General features: G+C 42.6%; 1 protein-coding gene across 7 annotated transcripts; it reads right to left on the bottom strand.

The window, feature by feature from the left end:
* Positions 1-79: 79 nt before the first annotated feature.
* Positions 80-21068, bottom strand: LOC111601803 (titin). 7 transcript variants are annotated; one of them, XM_023318585.2, is made up of 11 exons: positions 20862-21068; positions 20431-20801; positions 11764-12077; positions 11577-11702; positions 11396-11515; positions 10940-11331; positions 9128-9328; positions 2859-9072; positions 2673-2789; positions 2153-2611; positions 81-393 (listed from the first exon to the last, which is right to left on the bottom strand). In XM_023318585.2, the coding sequence occupies exons 1-11, from the start codon at positions 20915-20917 to the stop codon at positions 268-270; spliced, it is 8496 nt and encodes a 2831-aa protein (XP_023174353.2). In that variant the 5' UTR covers positions 20918-21068; the 3' UTR covers positions 81-267. The 7 variants fall into 7 exon arrangements, with proteins under 7 accessions (XP_023174352.2, XP_023174358.2, XP_023174354.2 ...); XM_023318591.2 differs by lacking the exon at positions 81-393 and adding an exon at positions 1014-1392 and having other exon boundaries at positions 1447-2611; XM_023318584.2 differs by having other exon boundaries at positions 80-393; positions 2673-9072.
* Between the last annotated feature and the right edge of the window lie 533 nt (positions 21069-21601).

Genomic DNA, 21601 nt, shown 5'->3' with positions numbered 1-21601 from the left:
ATATTCAATATTTTGACAAATTTTTAACATTAACAAAATGAATATTATAAAAAGTTTCAACAACACTGAATAAGCACGTACAAAACCAAAAGATAACATTATTAATATAAACATTTTGTTGTTCCATGAATTGAACTGAAGCCTGTCAAATTTCTTGCCTACTTAAGTATATGTATGTGTCTTGCTCGATTTTTTAACAATTGCATTTAACATATAATATTTTTGAGAACATTCAGCATATATATCTGGCCGATTGAAGTCGGGCTTTCATAAAATTTTTCTAATCGTTTTGATTAACTTTTTGTTTCTCAGCTTGATGTTGTAATAACTCTTGAAGCCATTTTTTTTCTTGTCCGTATTTGAGCTCGATTTTGGAAAATTCAAATTCTCGAACTGCAATTAGTATGCATTAATATATATATATATATAAACATATATATATTTATGTATATATGTGTATACATATATTGCAATATTATTAAACATTTGTATATACCGTTTATATATATATTTCAACTATTTTCAACACCTTTTGTCTGTCGTTCCACGCAGAACAGCTCAACTAACCCATTTCATAATTATCTGTTTTTCTTTAGTTTCATAATACGAAATCGAAATTGAAATTGAAATTGAAATTGAAATTTTTTTAAAGATATACATTATAATTGAGTTGATGCAGTGCTCGATAGAGAATTCTTTTTAAAAGTTTTTTTTAGTTATATTTATATGTATATAGTAAGGTATATATATATATATATATATTTATATATATGTATATAAAATGGGAATTTATTTGCTATTTCTATGATCAGTTACGTTGATTGGTGCCATGAATGCAGTTGAGGTAATTAGCTATTAGCAAGAAGCCAAAATGTATTTTCATTTTTCCTTTTTTTGGTGCAAAGAGTTCTTCTTAAGATTCTGTTTGGTATATTTAATATAGATTATATTTGTAGATAAACGTGTAAGGTTTCCTATTTATGTTTATATCTCATATGTGTGTGCAGTGAGGGTTTTCCTTTTCCTTGTTTATATAATTGCAACGAGTAATTTGTTAGCTTAAAGTAGTTAAAGTTTGAGCAAGTGCTGAGAATGTTTCGTGGTTCAGAAATGACTGCCTAGGGAATCATAGAATCTATGGCTTGTCGGGCTCGCTCTTTGCCAGAGACGAGCTGAACCCACTCTTGAATTGATACTGACCCGGCGAGGTGCCAGGCAAGCTTATCATAGGTTCGCGCAATGTGAATGACATCATGGGATTGTAGACGCCAGTGGAATATGAGCTCAGACTGGACGTGCCAGAGGTGCTCACTGGATCACTCAGGCGACTGCTAAATGAGCTAGTGAAATTGTATGGCACGAATGCAGATGCTGTGGAAGCCTGAGTGCTTGCTGCTACTGAGCTCGAACCGAGCACGCTTGCATATGGAATGGCTGTGCCTGTACTTGTGGTAGTGGCAGTGGGAATGCTCTCAGAGCTGTTACGCACTCGCAGATCTGATGCACTGCCAACTGGAGTGGAGCTGGAAAGCTTATCGCTCGAAGCTGTGTGTGGGGTGAGATATGAGTAGTTGCCGCTGCTGCCCGCGTAGCTGCGGGACATGGGTGAATAGCTGCTCGAGCTTGTGGTGGCCACATCCAGCATGGGCTCGTGGCTGTATTTGTGGGCAGTCAGACTGCTGGGTAGATCGCTATAGCTTTTGGTCGCTGCAGATGGCGAGAGAACGGGCGAACGGCTGGGCGGACGCGGCAGCGTTTGCTTCTCAATCTGCTTCTCGGTGAGAAAGCGATCGTAGAAGGTCGAGGTGACGGTGGTGTGGCGGATCTCCAGCTTGGCTGGCTGATAGACGGGCGTGTTGGAACGTGTGGGCCTGTTCGGGTCATAGGGCTGTCGATAGGGCGATATGGGCCTAGGGAAACTGTTGTCGACGCTTGGATTCACTGTTGTTGTGTTGTAACGTGTGCCTGTGGTTCGGGACTCGTACGGCGAGCTCAACGGGGACTTGCAGGCTGAGCGTCTGTCATCCGCGTACTTGGCGCACGTTTCTTCTAGTTGTCTATCTACTTTGTGAAACTTAGTTAAACTACTGGAGCTACTTAGTTCGCTACGATTATCAACTAAATAATTTGGCAACATATTATCACGTCTTACCCTACTATTCTCACGCTCCTCTAGCTCTTCCGCCTCTCGACGGCGGCGCGGCGACACCTCCCTGCTAACATCCCTGTGCGATCGATGATGTGGCGGACTGGCAGCACGCAGCGGGCTGCCCGTGCGTAACGACTCCACGGAGCCCAGCGAGCGATGTTCGGAGCTAATTCGTATTGTTGGTGTGGAGTCGCTGCAGCGCTGCGTGCCACGTCCTCGACTTTCGCTTCGACTGTGCGTCAAGTCCTCGGCCGAGCTCTTCTTGCTGGCAAAGTGCATTGAGTCTGAGAACAGGGAATCGATATACCGCTGGCATTTCTCCTTCTGATAAGACTTCTCCTCGCACAAGCTGTCGATGGACTTGATGCTGTTCTTAATTGAGCTCAGGCGATCATTAATGTTGTCTCCAGTGCGCAGCGGCACGCCAGTGTGTGTTCCCGTGCGAGTGATGGGCGATGTTTCCTTGGGTAAACGATAAAGTAAGATAAGTTCTTTGAGCTTTACAAAACCATGAAGCACTTACCCTCATTAGGCGACTGCCTAGAGCGTCGACACCCTCAGAAGCTGTTGCTGCGGCCGCTGCGCTGTTGCTATAGCTGCGACTAGATGTAGTTGATGCTGACGGCTGATCTGCAAGAGTCTTCTTAAGAATACGTTGAAGAATTTTAGAATTCTCCTCCATAAAGCTTAAAACATCAGTTGTGCCCACCATTCGTTCGCTGGCTGGGCCCTGACCGTGGCTCTGCCGTGACTTGGGTCGCCACGAGTCCTCGTAAAAGTCCTCGTCCTCATCGCGGAATCGTATGACCTTGGGGCTGGTGGGGCGATATGGAGTCGTCTCCTCACGGCGATAGTCGCGATACTCCTCATTAATCTCCTCACGCCGCATTGCTGACTTCGGCGTTGTGGGGGCTTGTCGTCGGGGACTTTGCTCGCGCGACTTTGCCAGCTTGAATTCCTCATAGGACAGCGATGGAGAGACTACGTCCTTGAGTTTTTGATTGAATTCCTTGTAGTCTTTTTGGGTCTTGAAATCAAAGCGCTGCTCCTTTTCCAACGCCAGTATACGCTTATCTAGCTCTTCGGCAGTGGGTGGCTCGGGCTTGCTGGGCGAGTAGACCAAGCGTTCCAGGCTGTGTACCGGGGTCTTGGGCAGCTGATCATCTAACATTTTCTTTCGTTTAATATCCTCGATGGTGGGTGAACGCGAACGTGACTTGTGTCGCACAGGGGACTTCAATTTTTCATCCAGCAGTCGTATGCGATGCTCCAGCTCACCCGTAGTCGGTATTTCACTGTCGTCAGGACTTGGATCGAGCAGCATTTCAAGCGGATGGATAGGTGGCTTTTTATTGGGGTCATTCTTACGCTTAGAGAGATTGTCTTTGGACTTGGAACGCACCAAATCAAGTACGCGATATTTGTATTCTAAGTCGTCAGAGATGGGCAAATCGTCTTTGTGCGGCTGACGGCGAGCCGGCGAAGTGTAGGGACTTTTCTTGCTGCCAGCGCGCGCTGGTGATGTTTGCTGCGTCTTCTTGCATTGGCGAGTGGGTGACGTATAAGGTGACTTCGTGGTGCTCCTGTCTTTACGTGAAGGCGAAACATATGGCGACTTGCTACCTAGCTTGGAAACCGGTGAAGTATATGGTGACCTCGAAGTCTGTTTGCGTGATGGACTGCGGGACCGATCGCGGACTGGAGAAGTGTCTTCTGCCACAGGCACATCGTCATCATCATCTAAGCCTTTGCCTTCGCACAGTTCTATGTACTTGTTAAGGTCTTTCTCGTGGGACAACGAGTACTGCAGCTTGATCTTGCGCTCGATTTCACATAGTCTCTGCTCTACGTCAATTTTCTCAACATCTTCGAGTAGTTTAATTTGACGCTCCAGGGAGCGAAAACGAGCCTCTAGCTCTTTGGTGGATGGCAGATAGACAGTTTTGCGTTTCAGGTGATGCTTAACTGGATTAGGTCCCCAATCATAGTTGGGATCTTCTTCAACAGGTTTTTCTTTTTCTGCTTTCTGCTCTGTCTCTTCCAGTTCTGGCTTTCCACTCGTGAAGTCTTCAATTTCTTTGGTCAGGTCAGATATGGCTTGTGCCTGCTCGACTTGTTCAGCAGATGGTTTGCTGTCTGCTCGAACCAATTTTCCATCTTTAGACTTAATGAGATTGCGATCGTTCAGTTGTTTCTCAAGTGCTTGGAATAGACCCTCAAGCTCTTCAGTATTGGCTCTGGTCAGACGACGAACCTTCAATGCTTTTGGCTCGTTATCCATTAGAAGTACCACAGTCTTGTTATTAGCATCGACGGGACCAATATCACTTGGATTGATAACTATATTTGCTGCGGTATCTTTGGTAGATCCCTCTCCTGGAGTTGAGTTCTGCTCAATGGCATCTGGTTTCTCACCATCTGGTTTCAAAGGTTCAGCTTTAGGAGGCGTGTCAGGAATTTTCGTCTGCTCGGTCGATGGAGAAGATTCCTTTTCGAGTTTGTTTTCATTTTCTTCCTTGGGAGCTTTGGCATCAGCATTTTGTTCTTCATTCGTGGCATCTGCCAACTCTGATTGTTTATTACTAATTTGAGCTTTTTCTTCGTTTTGCAAGGTTTTGGTCTCCTTTACCGTCTCTGGCTCAGTACTACCCATCGATGGCACAGGAGCGTCCTCCAACTTTTCGGCCTCGTCACACTTGACGCTTCGGTTGTGGCTATCTTTTTCCTGCTTTTTACATGTCTCGTTTTCCTCGGCTTGTTCGGTCGACGGCAGCTGAACATCTTCGGTGTTTACCTCGGAGTCAGGGATTAGTGCTCCATTTCTAGCACGCGCTTCGCTTAGCTGTTGTTCCAGTTGTTCCAATCGTCGCCTCAAATCATCTGTGTTGGACTCTGCTGGCGGCTTTTTCTGTTCGTTTTCTTTGTTGAGCAGCATTTTGATATTGATGCTTATGTTAATCGGCTTATCCGACTCCTCGACGTCAGTGATGTTCTGTGTATATCGCACCAGCTCCTTGCCGAATTCCATGTCACTGCTTAGTCGCTGTGGAGAGCAGAGATCGTCAGCATTGTGAACCACTTTTTCCTGCTGCTTTTCCTTTTCACGGATAGCTTCGAGTAGTTTGAGACTGTTTTCGCTCAGCTGCTTCTCTAGGGCAAGAACACGCTGTTCTAGCTGAGCTTCCGCTTGGTGCGAGGTGCTCGGCTTGTCATCATAGCTAAGCATCCTCGATGCAACTTCGGAATCACTTGCACAGCGCTGCTTGTAGAATTTCTTGTACAATTTCTTTTCCAGGAATTGTAAACGATTTTCCAGATCGGCTCGTGATGGCAAATCGGAGAAACGACGAACCATTCGCTGCGATTGCCAGGGTTCGTAATTTCCCGATCTGTAGTAAGCGGTGTTTGCAGGTGCTTCCGATGTCTCATCGCCCATTGTTGTGGGTCGCTGTTGCAGCTGTCGTTGTTCTTGTTGACGCCTTCGCTGAGGATTTATTTCGCTTGGCTTTAAATTCTCCTCTCCGGGTGACTGCGCCTTTATTTTGCTCTGCAGTTCTTCAATGAGAGCGCGTTGCTGATGCTGCCCAGGATTGATGATGATTCTGTGCTCAGGTGGTGGTGGCGGTGGAGGTTCAGGAATGTGCGCTTCGATGGCTACGTCGACACGGCGAGGAGGTGACTTAAGCGTAGGCTTCGATTTAGTTTCAGTTTCCTTTTTATCCTGTGCATGTAACGCCTCGTATCGACTCTCCAAGTCCTCGGTTGTGGGTGGTTGCTTTTTGATTGGTTTTGCATCTTCGTCTGAGTCGCCTAATTCGGCCATTACTTCCTGCTCAATGCGCTCCAGTGCCTCGTTCACTGTTTCGTTTTGTGTGGTTAAATGATTCTTACTGCTCATGCGACGCTTCAGCCTTTCATAGCGCTTATCCAGATCTTCCATAGACGGAGGCTCGGAGGCTCGTCTTTTAATATGCTCCGTAGGCTGTGCTTTCTCTGTCTGCTTAGCTTTAGGATCTGACTTCAGTTCTGATTTGACAGTGTTTTGAGTAGCTGCATTAGTTTCACTTGCTAAACGCTGTTGTTCAGTTTCCAAGAGCTTGTTAGCTGCTGAGCATGTGGCCTCAAAAGCCTTCCGTTTCTCCAGAGTGGCTTCCGATACTTCGTTTGGCTTCTCATCCATAGTCAACGATGCACTTATTGCTTTAACTTTCTCATCAAAGGCCTTTATCGACTTTTGAGTCTCATTCTCTTTAGTTTCTTTGACATTCTCTGCTTGCTTCAGCTGTGTTTCTTCTTGTGGCGCTGCTTCATTTATATTTGAAGCTCTGTCGCTTTCAACTTCTTCATTTGAATCTCCTTTGGAGGTACTGAGCTGCTTTTCCAAGGCATTGAAACGTTTCTCCAACTCTTCTGTGGATGGCGGAGACTTCCGCTTAATCACCTCAACTTTCATGTCCTCGGTATTCAATGATTCTTTACTCTTCTCAAGTTCTTTCTCTTCGCTTTGGACTTTTTCGTTACTTGAAGTTTCAGCTTTGCCGTCCAACTGCTCAACTTTCTTATCCGAGGCTTCTGGATTTCTGTGTTCAGCCTGTTTGGGAGCATCTGCCTTGGATGTCTCTTTTTGTGTTTGCTTAGCTCCTTCAGCTGGCTCCTTGCTTTGGGGCTTATTTACTACCTTTGCTGTTGTCTCTGCCACTTTTTTAGGTGAAGATTTATTATTTGACATGCCTTCATCAGGCGGTTCTTTCTTTGCTTTGGTAGGACTGCTTTTCTGTACGCTTATCCTTCGCTCTAGGGCATTAAAACGATCTTCCAATTCGGCTGTTGAAGGCAATTTTTTAAGACGCGGTGTCTCCGACTTCTGTTTGCTTTCTGTTCCCTTTGTGTCAGTTGTGTCGCTGTCGCTGGCAGGTTTAGTTGTCTCTGTCTGAGAGTCATCCAATTTATGTAGTTTGCTGGTTTTCTCGCTATCATTTCCCTCCTTGGAATTGCTGCTCGCGGGCTGCTCTTGATTACTGAGCTCCACGGGAGCTTTTGAATTTGATTCAGCGGAACTCATTTGTTTGGTCAAGGCATTAAAACGTATTTCAAGGTCAGCTGTGGAAGGAATGCGTTCTGGTTTCTCAAAGCATTCGGCTTCAGGATCTACATTTTGTACACATTGTTTATCAGCACTGAGCTGCTTTTCCAGTGTATTGTAACGTTCCTCCAGTGCCGCAGTGCTCGGTATGTACTTGGCGCCCTCTGCTTTATCGCTTGCCGATTGTCGATTGGGTTTCTCCTGACTGAGCCGTCGCTCCAGCGCCTGAAATCGTTCTTCGATCTCAATCGTCGAGGATCTAGTCAGAGTCTTGCGTCTGGGATCGCGACGTTTACGGCTGGAACTACTGATGCTCATAGGTAACGTGTCCGTCTTGGTTTCTATCGTCATGCTCAACACTTCTTTGTAGTCGTCCTTGTTTTCGCCTGGAATGTTGTCATCGCGTACTGGGGGGTTATCCGTTTTTAGTTCTACCGTAGCTTTAGATTGAAGCTCGAAGGGCATGCTCTTTGTGACACATTCAGCACTGTGGCCTTCGACCAACGCACGCTGCTCTTCCTTGGGCGAGGACATTTCCGAATCCTCATCGTTTAAGGAGAATGAGAGTTCCAGTCGCTTCGGACGCTCTACACTATTGACTCGCTCAAAATACTGATTGGTTACGCCATCATCACTCACATCGTAACTCTTTGGAGCACTCTCTTTTTCCACCTCTACGCTCTGTACCGAATCAGCAATATCCACGGGATTAACTGACTCGGTGTCAGACATTACATACACTGGCCTAGGTGTAGGCAGTGCACTAATGCTGGCTGTGCTTAGGTAGCTGACATCAGGTAGTGGGGACAGTTGCGCAATGCTGGTAATTGGTAGGGTTTCTCCTGTTAGGGGCTCTATTTTGCTAGTTGCCAGATCACCTGCTGCCTTCGACCAATCCAAGTTGCGCGAATAGTCAAAGCGATCACATTCCGTGGCGCTGTCTTCCTCCTCTTTTGACACCGGCTCCTTTTCGTCGCCGCTGTCTGTTCCCATTAGCATAAAGGGTATTTCATGGCTACTAGGCGCCCATGACTTGGGTCTCCTGCGCTCGAGGCTGGGATCTCGAGACACAGCTAATTGGGGCTTCTCTTTAAGTTTCCGCGCCAGCTTCGCCTTGCGCTTGGGGCTCTGCTCAATAGATTTGGGGTCGTCGTCGTCACACAGGCTGGTATCAGTGCTGGAGCCATCTTTGGCTTGAGCCTCCTGTTCACCATCGCTCTCCTCACTGTACGAGGAGCTGTCACTTTTGCCTAAGCGCGAACGCAGCTTCTGTGACTTGACCGCGTTGGCTTCGCCTCCATCCCGAAACAAGGCAGCGCGATCGGCTTTGATCTCCTTCCACGTAAGGCTATCACGTCGATGCCGTGTGGCATCCGTGTCACGCCAGAGCAGCGTCTCCCCACGCCGCAGTTGTCTCTCTCCTGCCACAGGGGGCTTGCTATGCAGCACTGCTGGAAGCGAGGGCTTGCGTGCGGGCGGAATGGCGCCCAAAGGGGCTCCCACACGCTTGCCCTTGTTTGTGATTATAGCTGAGCGGCCAAGGAGCAATTGATTAACTGGAAACTGACTGGAAGGCGTTTGACGCGTTGCAGTTGCTGTGGAGCAGGCGGAGGTAAGTATGACATGGGCCTGCCTCTGGCGCTCGCGCAAACGATCATACTGCTTCTTGAGCAACGATATGTCTAGTGCCAGGCGATCTTTCTGTTCTGCATGCGGCTTGACTGCTCCACTAGCTCCGGTGCCCACCGAGCCGCGTCTGCCCCAGTTCAAGCCCCACACAGTGGCCACTGCCAGGCGCGACTCGTCGTCGGATTGCGTGTCTTCCTCGTCGTAGTAAAGTCTGCAAAACAATGGAACTTGGACTGTTTGCTAGGCATATGTAATCTTGAGCTTACTGCAATCCTTGCTTGCTGCCCAGCGGGGCAATGTTGTAGAGATGTTTGTCCCTCAGCTGCTTGATATCGGCTATAGGTCCAAGCTGCACCACTTTCTCTATGAGGCCATTCGAATCAATGAGATGTCCATTCAGCAGCTCATTGGAGAAGGAACCCATTTTGCCATAGAAGTCATCAGCAGTGCGTGCATTTAGGACACGTCTGAGCAATAGCAGCAGAAATAAATGGAATTAATTAACAGGAAATCTTTGTATGGATAAACATATTAAGAAGAATCTGTGGAATATGTTTTATAACAATTTATCTTTATATCAAATAAGGATTTGCTAATGTTGACTCAAGGTATAAAACTGATCAACATATTTTCGTTATGTACAAATACAAGTTTGATACATCTCCGACTGCATCTCAATAGTTTGGACTCTATGTAAATATAGTTTAAGCCTAAGTCTTTTTAAAAGATATTTTCTTGCGGAAAAATGGGATGGAATGCTGTCTATGTCCACGACCTAGAAACATTTAACTAGATTAAAAAATCGATTTTTCTGTCTAATTTGCGAGTTGTGTTGATTTTTGGTAATTCAGACTTTGGAATTATTGAATAATATATATTTCAAGTGGATTCTAATTTATCTTTAATTATTCGAGGTAGTCCATTTGCAATTCCAATAATTAAGATACGAGTAAATATGGATGCAAAAACATAGAGAGGCACATTGTAGACATTTACTTCAGCAATGAGTATACAACAAAACAAACAAATAGGAGTGCTCTAGTCAAGACTGCTACACCAAAAGATACCCTAAACCTGCGAGTGTTGATTTTCCAATCATTCTATGATTCATTTACGTATACAATGCAAACAAATGCACAGGCTGTGCTTGGGATGCAGACTGCAGCATGGTATTTACTATGGGAACTTAATTTCGAATAACTTTTGTTCTATATGCGTTTTCATAATAAGCTTTCAGGGCAGAATTATGACATCTTGATGCTTGTACTGGCTAAAGCGCAGTAAATCTGAAGTCTGCAACATTTACAACATTGAAGCATAGCTTGAATGGCTTGAAAGGAAGTCAAATAATCGATTTTTATTGACAATAAGGAAATGGTTGATGAGTTATAAAAAAAAGATAAGCTTACTGCGTGTGGTATGAAAGTGTTTGCATTTAAAATTTCACGTCTTTAGCTTAAGGGACGGACAGACGTATATGACTAGATCGACTCGATTGAATTTTTGGAGTCTGCCCTGCCTCCTTCTGTCTGTTACATATATTCCCACAAAACTATTGAATCCTATTTCCTATTTTCTATTTGTTCAGGTATGAAAACAAATGCCGTATAAAATAGGGGGGCCCGATATTGACTAAGACACAAATAAATATATAGGCCTTTTATATACAAATATGTGCATAATTTCTTGACTCTTTTCCATAGCAATAAACAAATGTGTGGATATGGCTATGTATAGTATATCTAAATAAGTCGCTCGTTCACACAAAAATTTACTGTCTCTAATCATAGACAACATTTTCACTGTTGCCTGAACTTTATTTAGTTTTTTTGTGGTTTGATATTTAAGCCGAAAATTATGGCACACACAACTCGCTTCGACAAACAGGAAAATTGCATTTGGGCCAGCTGAAAACTTTTGGCAAATGACAGTAACCTTGCATCTGGCATAAGCCTTGACATAGTTTTTGGCCCTTAGGCCAATAGAAAACAGACGCCGACGCCGACGCCGACGCTGACGTCAAAATGTCTAAACACAAGTTCTGAGCTGTTGCTCGCCACACTGAAACCACTACTCACTCTTCGAGCAGACTCCAGAGGACGAGGGCGGTGCGTAGCAGCACATCGCTTCCCTCGATGAGCACCAGATCCCAGACACGCAGCACACAGGACATGGGCAGGCAGGTGCAGAACATGGTGAGGAACCACTGCATGGTAAAGACGTTGGTGAGTGGTGGTTCATAGGCATTCTCCATGGGTCCCTGCAGGCGCTGTAGATGCTTGGCCAAGCGCGGCAGCTTTGTTTGCATAAGTTCTCGAAAGACGCCCATGTCCGCTTGTAGGCCGCCCATTGAGCCATAGAAGTAGCCCGTGGGCAGTACGCCCTCTACCAAATATATCATGACCTTCATGGATTCCTCCTCTTCCTTGTCCATCACCTGCAGTATTAACGCGCCCAGCATGTTAAAGCCCTGAGGTGACATGAAGGCTGTTGTCTATAATTGAAAAACAACAAAAAAAGTCCGTGGCACTCACCTGGCAATAGCCTACTTCAGGGTTGTAGCGCGCATACCCGAGCAGGATGCGTTTGAGCTTCGCCTGGTTGATGGAACCTGCGGGGCCGGTGCATAAATTGGAGCCCGTGCGGTGCAGATCCTAATGAGGCAAACAATTTGTTAAATTCCAGCTGGTCAGATAGAAGCTATTTGCTTTTTACCTTAACGATCTGAATGCCCAGCTCCTCATCATCCTCGCGCCACTCCTCGCAAAAGCACTTCTCGCGCTGCTGGGTCCAATCAACATTTTTCGACTTCAGGTACTTATCCGCCAAGGATAACCACAGCTGCGGGGTCAAAGATGATTGTAAATATTATAGCTAAAAGACCAATAGAACCCTCATTTACCTTGCGCCGGAACTCTGGCGGCGTACCGCCTGGCAAGCGCGCCACCAGCTTCATAGCATGCAGCCATTGATTGTAGTCCGAGAGAGCTTCATCCGCGCCAGCATCTGTGCTGGCGTTGGTCGGCGCCGTGCTTTGCATGTTGTTGTTGCGGTTGCGGCTGAGAGCTTTGCGATGACCGCTGCTATTGTTGTTGTTGCTGCTGCTGCTGCTGCCAGTGGCGGTGCTAGTGGCGCTTGTGGTGCTAGTGGGTGGGGTTAGGCTGACTTTTGGTGGCGGTGGTGAGAGACTAAAGCGCATTTTAGGCTGTGCATCGTCTGCAAAAGTTGTCAATTTCAAATGTTCAGTAGATGCATGCAAATTACAAGAATCATAGCGTTATGTAAACAGTTAATAGTTAATAACTAGTTGTCTTTGGCTACTTCCGTGTGAGTTGACTTACAATATCCGTGCAGTATGCAAACTTTACCCAAGTATATATTTTTAAGATAGTTAATAAGATTTTTTGGACGGAATATAAATACGGTTTGTTTTCGATTATTAAAGAGCACGCGCGAAAGAGAAGAAGAAGAAAAACAAAAGATAAGTATATTCATAATGTATATATTATATATTAGACACTTGTTCAGCTTTAACATTTAAGCCCTGAGGCAATGAGAACGAAATGTCAACAATGAGCGAAAACTTGAATGCAAGCTGAAAGCAATTGATAAAAGGACTTGCCACATTCAACGAACAACATGCGATGGCAAATGCAATTTGTAGTCAAGCTGCATGTGCCACAATGAGATAAAATATGCTACAATGAATACGCCAAACAGCACAAGCCACTTTCTAACGGGAGACGTGTGTGTGTGTGTGGGACTGTGTGTGTGGCTGCTGCCTCTGCTACATCTTCTTGATGTGGAGCTGACCATGATATTTTTACTCGTATATGTATGTTCATATGTGTGCGGGTGGATTAATGTGATACACACATATCTATGTGGGTGTGTGGGTGTGTGTGTATTGATGAGTGTGTGCACTGACTGCTGACAGTTTAACATGTCGCATGTGCTGGCAAGTACTTAGGTTATTCGCTCTCGGCCCTGCCTGGTCATTTGAGACGCTGACATTCTGCTATGAAAACTAGATTCACTTGAGCTGGTTTTATCTGCGCTTCGAAGCGCATAAATCTTCACTTTGTTAATATAGCTGTTGCTGTTGCCGTTGCTTGTGTTTCTGTTCCACAAAAAAAAAACGTACATACACACACATTCTTGCAATCTGAGCAGGCGTCAAGTGCCAAAATATGAAGAGGGATTGGGGCAATCTGGGTTTGATATAGCTTCTGCTGTTTTTGCTTTTTCCGCTATTGAAGCTGCAAAATCTCTTTGCTGGCTTTATTCAATTTCGATATTTCTTTTACGTTGATGAGAAATTTGTTTTTAATGTTATTTCTGAAGTTTTTTTATGGCAATGGAACTTTACTAATTGCTAAATAAACTTTGCAATATATATTTAGAACATCCTAACTGTCTGTGTTTTTTGTTTGGCTTTGGTTATACTTGCAACAGGATCTCAGCTATGCTGTTTACTGTTTGTTCCTTCTTTACATACATGCGCTAAAATATATGTAGGCACAAATCTACTATATATATATTATATATTATATATATTATATATTATATATATATCATATTCTATGGCTCTCTCCAATAAATTTAGATTTTGGGAATGTAAGTTATAAATGACAATAAATAAGATGAAATTATGTGATTCATCTTATAAACGAAAAGAAAAACGTTTGGCTGGATCAATAGATAGATTATTCCTTCACATAAGTCCTAAAAATCTTTTACTTATTTAAATTAATTTAGACCATAAGCAAAAGACTTAAAATAAATAGATAATTCTGTACTTATTTCAGAAAAGTCATTATACAAAACGACGTGACTTAGGATTCAATTAGCAATTTAATTTTCATGCGTTAAGAATTGGCTTTCATAATTTAAAACTCATCGAATGGCCTGAGATGGGTATTTGAAATATTAATTAATTTCTTAAGGCAGCTAATTGGATATTAAAATTAAAAAAGTGAGAGGAAAAATGTGGTCTCAGTCATGATAAATAATTGAATGAGCTCCAGCACGTTTAAGAGAATTCTGAAAAGTTAATTGAAAATCTAAGAGTGGCCAACAACATGTTGAACCACCTTGCTCAGAATAAGGCTGTCAAGAAGTGAAGTCTCCTTTGGCCACATTTTTATGTACTCAGTACATATATGAACGCATATACATAAAATGAATTACATAAGCTGCTTACAGATATTTGCCCTCCCGAGTCCAAGCAATGAAAAGAGTTCCAATTTCGTCTGTTTGCATAAATGAGTGCAAAACTAATGAAAACAACGAAATAAATACATTGTTGTTTACAAGAAGTCTCTGAAGTGTGATTCATGGGAGCGGGCCGAGCGTTATTTGTTGGCCTTTAATGATAAGCAAACAACTGGCAAATGACTAATGAATTACTAATTGCGCAAACACTTATGTAATGGGCCTCACACAAATTAAGTGCGGCCCATAAAACATTTTTATGCCCCGGCTCTCTATAGCCCAGCACACGCGCTTAGCAACTCTGCATAGAGGATTCTCGCATATGCTCGCTGGTAAGTATGATTTATATAACAATGGCTAAAAAATAGCTGCGCGTAATTATTTTAAATGCACTACAAAGCGAAAGGAGGCAAAAAGGATGTGTGTCTGTGTGTGTGTGTCAAGGCTGTGCCAGGCAGTTTGAACTAGCGCTTGAATAGGCCTTGACCAAAAGCTGAACTTTAAGCAGCATCACGTGCGTATATATATATATATATACATGAGTGTGTGTGTGTTTATATTTGGCAAGTGAAGTGAAAAAAAAGCAAGCCAAGAGTTTTGGTCTAATGAGCCAAGCGCACATTTGGCTTATGCACTTGGATATATAAAAAGAAACTCGGTCGCAGCCAGCTCTCGTCGCAATCGCAGCACTGACAGTGCCAGTGCCAGTTGCTGTGGGGCACACACAAGCAGTTATCCTTGGGGAATGCCGCGATGCTTGGGCAGCGTCAGTTAGTCTGCAGCAATGGCACTTAACTATGTAATTCCCACTTCTCCTGCTTCCCCCAGTAGAGTCTGTGATTGTCTTCCTTTTTCGTCAATGCGCCAGCACGTCCTATGCAATTGCCGTCAATTAAGGCAGCTTCAATCAGTTGCCTGGCCAGTCAGGCAGACAGAGAGACAGACAGAAAGGGAATGGGAATGGGCCAAGCGTAGATGTTATATAATAAATGAAACGCTATTTGGTTCATTAACCCATTGAAGCTCAGTGCTTATATCGTTGCCAGTGCGATTTGACTCGCAGAGACAAAAGCTTGAAATGTCGATGAAACCCGCAGCTCCTCACTAACACACACTTACACACATGTGTGTGTGTATATGCATGAGGCACGTTGCAGCATTCAAGTGGTTGCCATTGTTGTCCTGGTTTTGAGTGTTTGTGCAACCGACTCCATTTCGTAATAGCACCCCAGCGTGCGTTGGCTTTTTAGTTTTCCGCTGATATTTGAAAAGCTCTCTATCACGTGCACTCCCCTCTTATCTATTGCACTGCGCGTCTGTTGCATAACTCTGATTATATGAAACACAATTTCGTAGAGCATTTATCATTTGATGGTTCATTTGATTGGCTGTTTGGTAACACTTAACCTTCCAGGCCTTTCGATCAAGTTGCTGCCTGTCAATTTCAATAAGCTTCACAATTATCTGAACCGTTTGTTCGACAAGTTTTCCTTGCTTTGACCCTCGGTCTTTTGGACTTACACAACCAGGTTCTGTTTGCGCGTTTTGCATATAAAAATGCGAGAAATTGCACAAAAATCATTCCGTTTTCTCACTTTTATTTTTATTGCTGGTGTTTTGTGTGCAAGGCACGAAGCAATCTGGGAAAAAGGACGAAGCAACTAAGGCAGATCCACAAGGTAATAACGCGTACATTGTGATAAAGGCTGTATCTGGCAGGTTGAGCTTTTTATAGATTTCATTTTGATTAGATTTAAAAAATTGATGGGCAAAGCCTTCTCCCTCTCCACTCCTGCACTTGACAGGCAACTGGTAGATGCACAAGGACGAACAATGTTGTTTAAAATAACAACAGACAGCCGCAATTTACATAAGAAGAATTGAGCATCTTCTAAGATTAAAAGATTAACCACAACATATGGACTTTGAAAGTCAATTCTAACAAAAGCTTTATTTACAACTGATGCATATAGCAGACATATAGACTGAATGAGATGAGCTGCAATAGAGGACAAAGAGAGAGAACAAAGCTGCCTAAAATAAGGCGTTGAATTGCTCTACAAGCTGTATGTATAAATCTGATACAGGGGAAACAATTACAGATAAAGAAGAATATACCTATGCTAAGTTAAATTCTAAGACTAGGTTTTAATATATATATAGAGATAGAGAGAGGCAGAGTATGTTATGTACCGTCTCAACTCTTTATAGGGACCTGGAACACTTGCACATATAAATGAGCAATTTGCAAGTGATATTTCAAAGGAAAAAAAATTAAAACACATTAATTGGAAAATATATAATCAACTGATATAAGTGATTGTCAGATAGATATGCGTTTTACTATTTTAGAACTTTAGAAGACAGCACGACAAAGATCAAATCAGTTCAGAAAAATATATGATATATATTCTTATATAATAATTGAATAATATATATTATATATAATAATAGTATTTAGACAAATAATAATAGTATTTGCATAAACTGTGACATGGCTTTCAAAACGGACATATACAAAATTCATTTTTGAATAGATAACGAAAACTTAAATTTCAAATTGGTTCAAGTCCTGAAGGAAATCAATTTTATAATTTCTCTTTATCGAACTATACAAATAAGTATTTATAGCCTGTCATGAACTTTGAAGTCATCTCATTGAATGCATAAAAACAAACCCATAATCAATTAGACTAACTATATTGTCTGCCATTACAATGAGGCAGCATATTTAAGCCATTTGATTAAATAAATTCAAGTTCAAGCTATAAAATGTTTATTCTTAACTTGGCTGTAAACTAACTTTAAGCCCCAACTACTGCTAATGTAATCCTCGCCAACCTGTGTAAAAGGACTCGTGGGTGCTGTAAAGCGCATTTGAGAAGGGTTGAAAATTGGCAGCTGAGACGCAATTACAATTTAATGACGCTAAAAATGGAAAATTTTAACACACACACACAAACACACACACTTTGAAGGGTAAGCAAAAAAAACCCATTATAAGCTAAAGTTAGATTATAGTAAGATAAATTAACAGAAAAGAAAAAAGTAACAACAACAAAGAATTAAAAGTAACAACAACAGGAACAACACAGCAGCATGCAACAGTTGTGTATGTGGGTGTGGGTGTGAGTGTGTTTGTAGGTATAGCATGCGTTCGACATGTATTTGAAATCTGCCAATGGCGGGAGACGTCATGAGAAATTATCTAAAAACAGAATCAAATGGCGACTGAGCACAAATTGTAATTAAACGGCTGGCTTGGGGGGATTAAAGTGGCGAAAGAGGTATTTGTAAACGTCCATAACAGTAATGAATATAATGTAAATGAATGCGAGAGGCAGCTTCTCTCTCGCTTTGGCATATTCATGTGAAAAATGCAAATGTTAATTACAAACGGGCCCAAAATTAGAACTGTGCGCGTTATGCGTGACTAATGCCAGGCTCTGTGTAGATGTATATATATATGTATATATATGTGTGTGTGGCTGTGTATGTATATGAGGTAGTTGATGAACGCCAGTTGAAATTTGGAATGAAATGTATGCAAAGTTGATGGTGTTGCATAAATATTTCATTGAAGAATTTACCTTTTTGTTGGTAATTGTTAAATACGCAAATGTTGTTTCAGTTACGTTAGAGAGTCAAAGAAAGATACAGAGAGAGAGAGAGAGATATTTCAAAAATAGACATAAAGAGAGAGGAAAAGAGAGAGAGAGAGAGCAATAAATTTACAATTATAACAATTAGATCAATTCTGAACACACATAAAGTGAACGCAGCTAAGCAAATGCTCAACAATTGCTTTGATTGCTTCAAGGCGCGCTAAAAAGGTGGGGAGCACATTAATTAACAAATAGGTCACATAAATGTCACATGTACATTAGTATATAGCATTAAAGTATTTCAATTGACAGGCTGTTCATACGGTTGGCATATTTACCCATGTTAAGTAAACGTGCGCTGCTTGTTATGCTACGATTTCTACGACGGCTTTTAGCGGCGCCTCATTAAAGCCGAAGCTTCTGTTGTCGCTGCTGCTGTTCTTGTTGTTGTTGATGTTTATAGCTGTTGTTTGTTTGTTGTTGTAGTTGTTGTTGTTGTGATGAGTTCGCAATTTACTTAGTTTTATTTTTACATTTTTGCGTTGTACGTATCTGCTGTATGTTGTTGTAGTTGTTGTTTTCGTGGCCTATTATTAGTATTGTTTACACAATATATATATAGACAATGATATATGCATGGAATAAATAGAGCGGTTTACTACATTCTCTAACTATATATATGTATGTAAATGACATGCTCTTATTAACGTTATGTAACACACACGCAGACACACACACACCCACAACAGCATTGAAAAATGTTTATATATATATATGTGTGTGTTTCCAAAAGTTGTTAGCATTCGTAGCACTGTCAGCACGCACTGAGAGCCAAGTCAGAACCTTGACAGCAACTAAAGCTGAACTAGTTTTATTGTTGGCCCATGGATTTGGATTAGGTAAGAAGACGACGTCGCAGTTGCCGCGCTATTGTGTGACTTTTGCACTGTCGTTCATCGATCCTCTTTTTTTCATTTGCTAACTGGCGTCTTGACCCACTTTTGAGTGCTGCCCAAGTCAAATTGCTAGCCATGGCAACAACAAAAAAACAGAGCAATCTGCAAAACTTTAACTGACATTTCAGCTTACCTTTACAAATTCTCTTTAATACTCAAATAGTTAAAGTTCAGAGTGAATTGAGCTTTGGCGTAACCCCAGCAAGTTGTGTTCCAAGAGCATGATTTTTCAAGGTGAAATTTCATTTGATTTTGTGATGAATTTGATAAATAAATTTAACATTTAGCAATTTGCAATGCTTAATTCTATTTTGTTTCATATCTTCGCTGTTATGCAATGGCTCAATAAATTTATTGTTTTGCCAAATTGTAACTGAACTTTATTAATCGACTTCAGCACGAACACGTGGGTTTGTGTGTGTATTTGCGTGTGTCTGTGTGTGTGTGTGTGTATGATGTGAATCAGAAGAAATCGGATACGCTTTAAAAGCGATAGGCCATGCAGAACAACACACCCCCTCACAATGTATTTGTGAGTGGTTGTCTCTATGTGTGTATGAGTGTGTGTGCGTGTGAATAACAAACAATATCAATAGTCGGCAATACAATTCCAATAATGCTTTAGGAAATGGGCCGCTGAAAAGGCGCGCTGCCCTCGACCGCAAAACGGAAGTCAGCTCGATAAAAACGAACTTTTGTGTTGCATAGTTTTAGGCGCTGCATAAAATGCTTCCAGCAATTGCATTTAATTGCATTTTTCCGGCCGATCGATAATATTATGGCCTTATTCAATTAAGAATTAACACCAGTACATGCACACACACAACTATTGACATTGAAAATAGTATTTAATTTGTATGCAATTAATTGTGCTTTTCCACGATTCATAAGCTCGAAATGAAAAAAAAGATAACATAATACATTTAAATATAAAAAAAGTAACTACTTTGCACGTGTGCGTGCTTTCGTTAGTTGCTGCCGCTGTGACTGTGCTGCCGTCGACGTCGGTCGATGTAACCAAGTTCTACGTGGTGGACGAATATCAAGGGTAATGTTCAGCAGCCACACATAGAACGAGCCCACACAATGACGACGCCAACAATAACTGACAGGCGACCGAGGCAAAGCACAGATATAAAAACATAGATAAAAGTGGCAAAATACTTGCGGAGGCCAAGCAGCAGAAGCAGCACCAGCAGCAGCAGCAGCGACATATACACGTGCCAGCACATTCAGATACATATTTACATAAAGAAACGCATTGGAAGCTACACGTAGTAAGTGTGTCTGTGTGTGTGTATGTGTGTGTGTGTGTGTGTGTTCTGCACGTCAGACAGTCTCTAAGCGCCCGCCACTGAGTTGTTTTCATGTTCACTCGCTTGACATTGTGTCGTCATCAACCCCCAACGTGGACACATACACACACGCACCCACATGCGTAGGTTTACCTGCCCACTACACGGACACACACACACACACACACGGACACAGGCGCGCAACAACATTCATTCAATGAACTGAATACACACATACACATGTGTATATACGGATATATATATGCAACACATACATGCGCGTTGCGTATAGTGAATTTCCTTCAGCTTTGCTTGCTGTTCTCCGCACTAACGACGCACACAGCTGAGAGTTCCGCACTTGACTAACTTGGGTTGGCTTTGGAAGCACACTGCTTACCCGGAGGCCAGAAGACCAGCTGTCGGTCATGCGCACTGCAGCGAACCGCAGCCGCAGTCGGACAGCTGTTTACACTGCACGAAACCAGGGTTTGCTACTTACGAGTCTCCACAACCAGTATGGCGGTAACGAATTCGCACAGCACCTCTTGATGGCGCTGCAGACGATCGCGCGCAACCAGCACTCGTTCCAGCAGGTAGCTCATCATCAGTAATTCCACTTTCAGCATGGCGCAGACGTCGATCAGCTGGCGCACGTTCAGTGTCTCCAGAACCCTTTGGTTGCCCGCCAAGCTGCTAGCCATTTTGGCTGCAGGCTCCCTCTTGATTGATCGTCGACTAAAGCGTGGCTCCTTCGGGCTGTGCCTCTCCTGACTCTTGTGGTAGCGACGATAGCGACGCAGACGTCGTGCCTGCTGCTCCTGCTTGCCATAAATGTCGCATAGCAATGCACTCAACAGAGTTTTGGTGTCGCTGAGGTTTCACCAACTGGGTTAAAGCTTATCACGGCCAAATGTTAATTGCAGAGCTCACCTCATTTTCGTAGACTTCACTGATAGGACACAGCGGTCGGCAGCCCATTGACGCATAGATATTTTTTATATCACCAGCAATGGCTTCGTTTTATTGTTTTTTTATGCAAAATATAAAGCAACAAATAGAAAATAAATTAACATAATAATCGAAGCGTCGTTTGATTTACTAAAAAGTATATTGTTTAACGAAAATTGACTCAACCTAATGTCTATATCTTTGTAAATATACATTGAACCTGACGAGTCTGATATGCTGAGCAATATTTAACTCTTTAATTGTTAATCTTAATATCTTAAAGCGAGCTTATGGCTCGTATTTTAACGATCTGCATATTTTATAAATATTCATTATCATATAACATTACCTCATATAAATTTCTTAAACTTTATTGAGGGTAAAAACCTGTGATCTTGCGGGTTCAGCTATTCATTTGATTCGTTACGATGTCATTGCCCTTATCTCTGTAAACTGCGACATTATCTAGAGTTTCCCAGTGCCAGTTGTAGTTTGTTTTTGTGACCAGAAATACAGATTAAGTATAACCTTAGGAACCTCTTTCTATAAGGTTTTATTTCAATACCCTAAGCCTATCGAAATAGGCTTTCAGGGTAAGAGAGACAGAAGTAGGAGCGGCATACCCTACAAAGTATATATATATATTTGATCAGGACAACGAGCCATGTCCGTTCATCTGTCCATCCGTGCAGACTTGAAATTTGAAATGTATACTCGTGTAT

This window comes from Drosophila hydei, unplaced genomic scaffold (assembly GCF_003285905.1).
Source record: "Drosophila hydei strain 15085-1641.00,03,60 unplaced genomic scaffold, DhydRS2 tig00008137-arrow-arrow-pilon, whole genome shotgun sequence".
In the NCBI taxonomy this organism is placed as follows: domain Eukaryota; kingdom Metazoa; phylum Arthropoda; class Insecta; order Diptera; family Drosophilidae; genus Drosophila; species Drosophila hydei.
Note: the sequence above shows the minus strand (reverse complement) of the source record. Positions and strands in the feature narration are given on the sequence as shown.

Coding starts and splice junctions, on each gene's coding strand:
- LOC111601803 (XM_023318591.2), bottom strand. CDS start 20,917: ATGCGTCAATGGGCTGCCGACCGCTGTGTCCTATCAGTGAAGTCTACG. Junction 20,802..20,861: donor GTGAAGTCTACGAAAATGAG/GTGAGCTCTGCA, acceptor GTGAAACCTCAG/CGACACCAAAACTCTGTTGA. Junction 12,078..20,430: donor CATACTGGTTGTGGAGACTC/GTAAGTAGCAAA, acceptor CAACTTTTGCAG/ACGATGCACAGCCTAAAATG.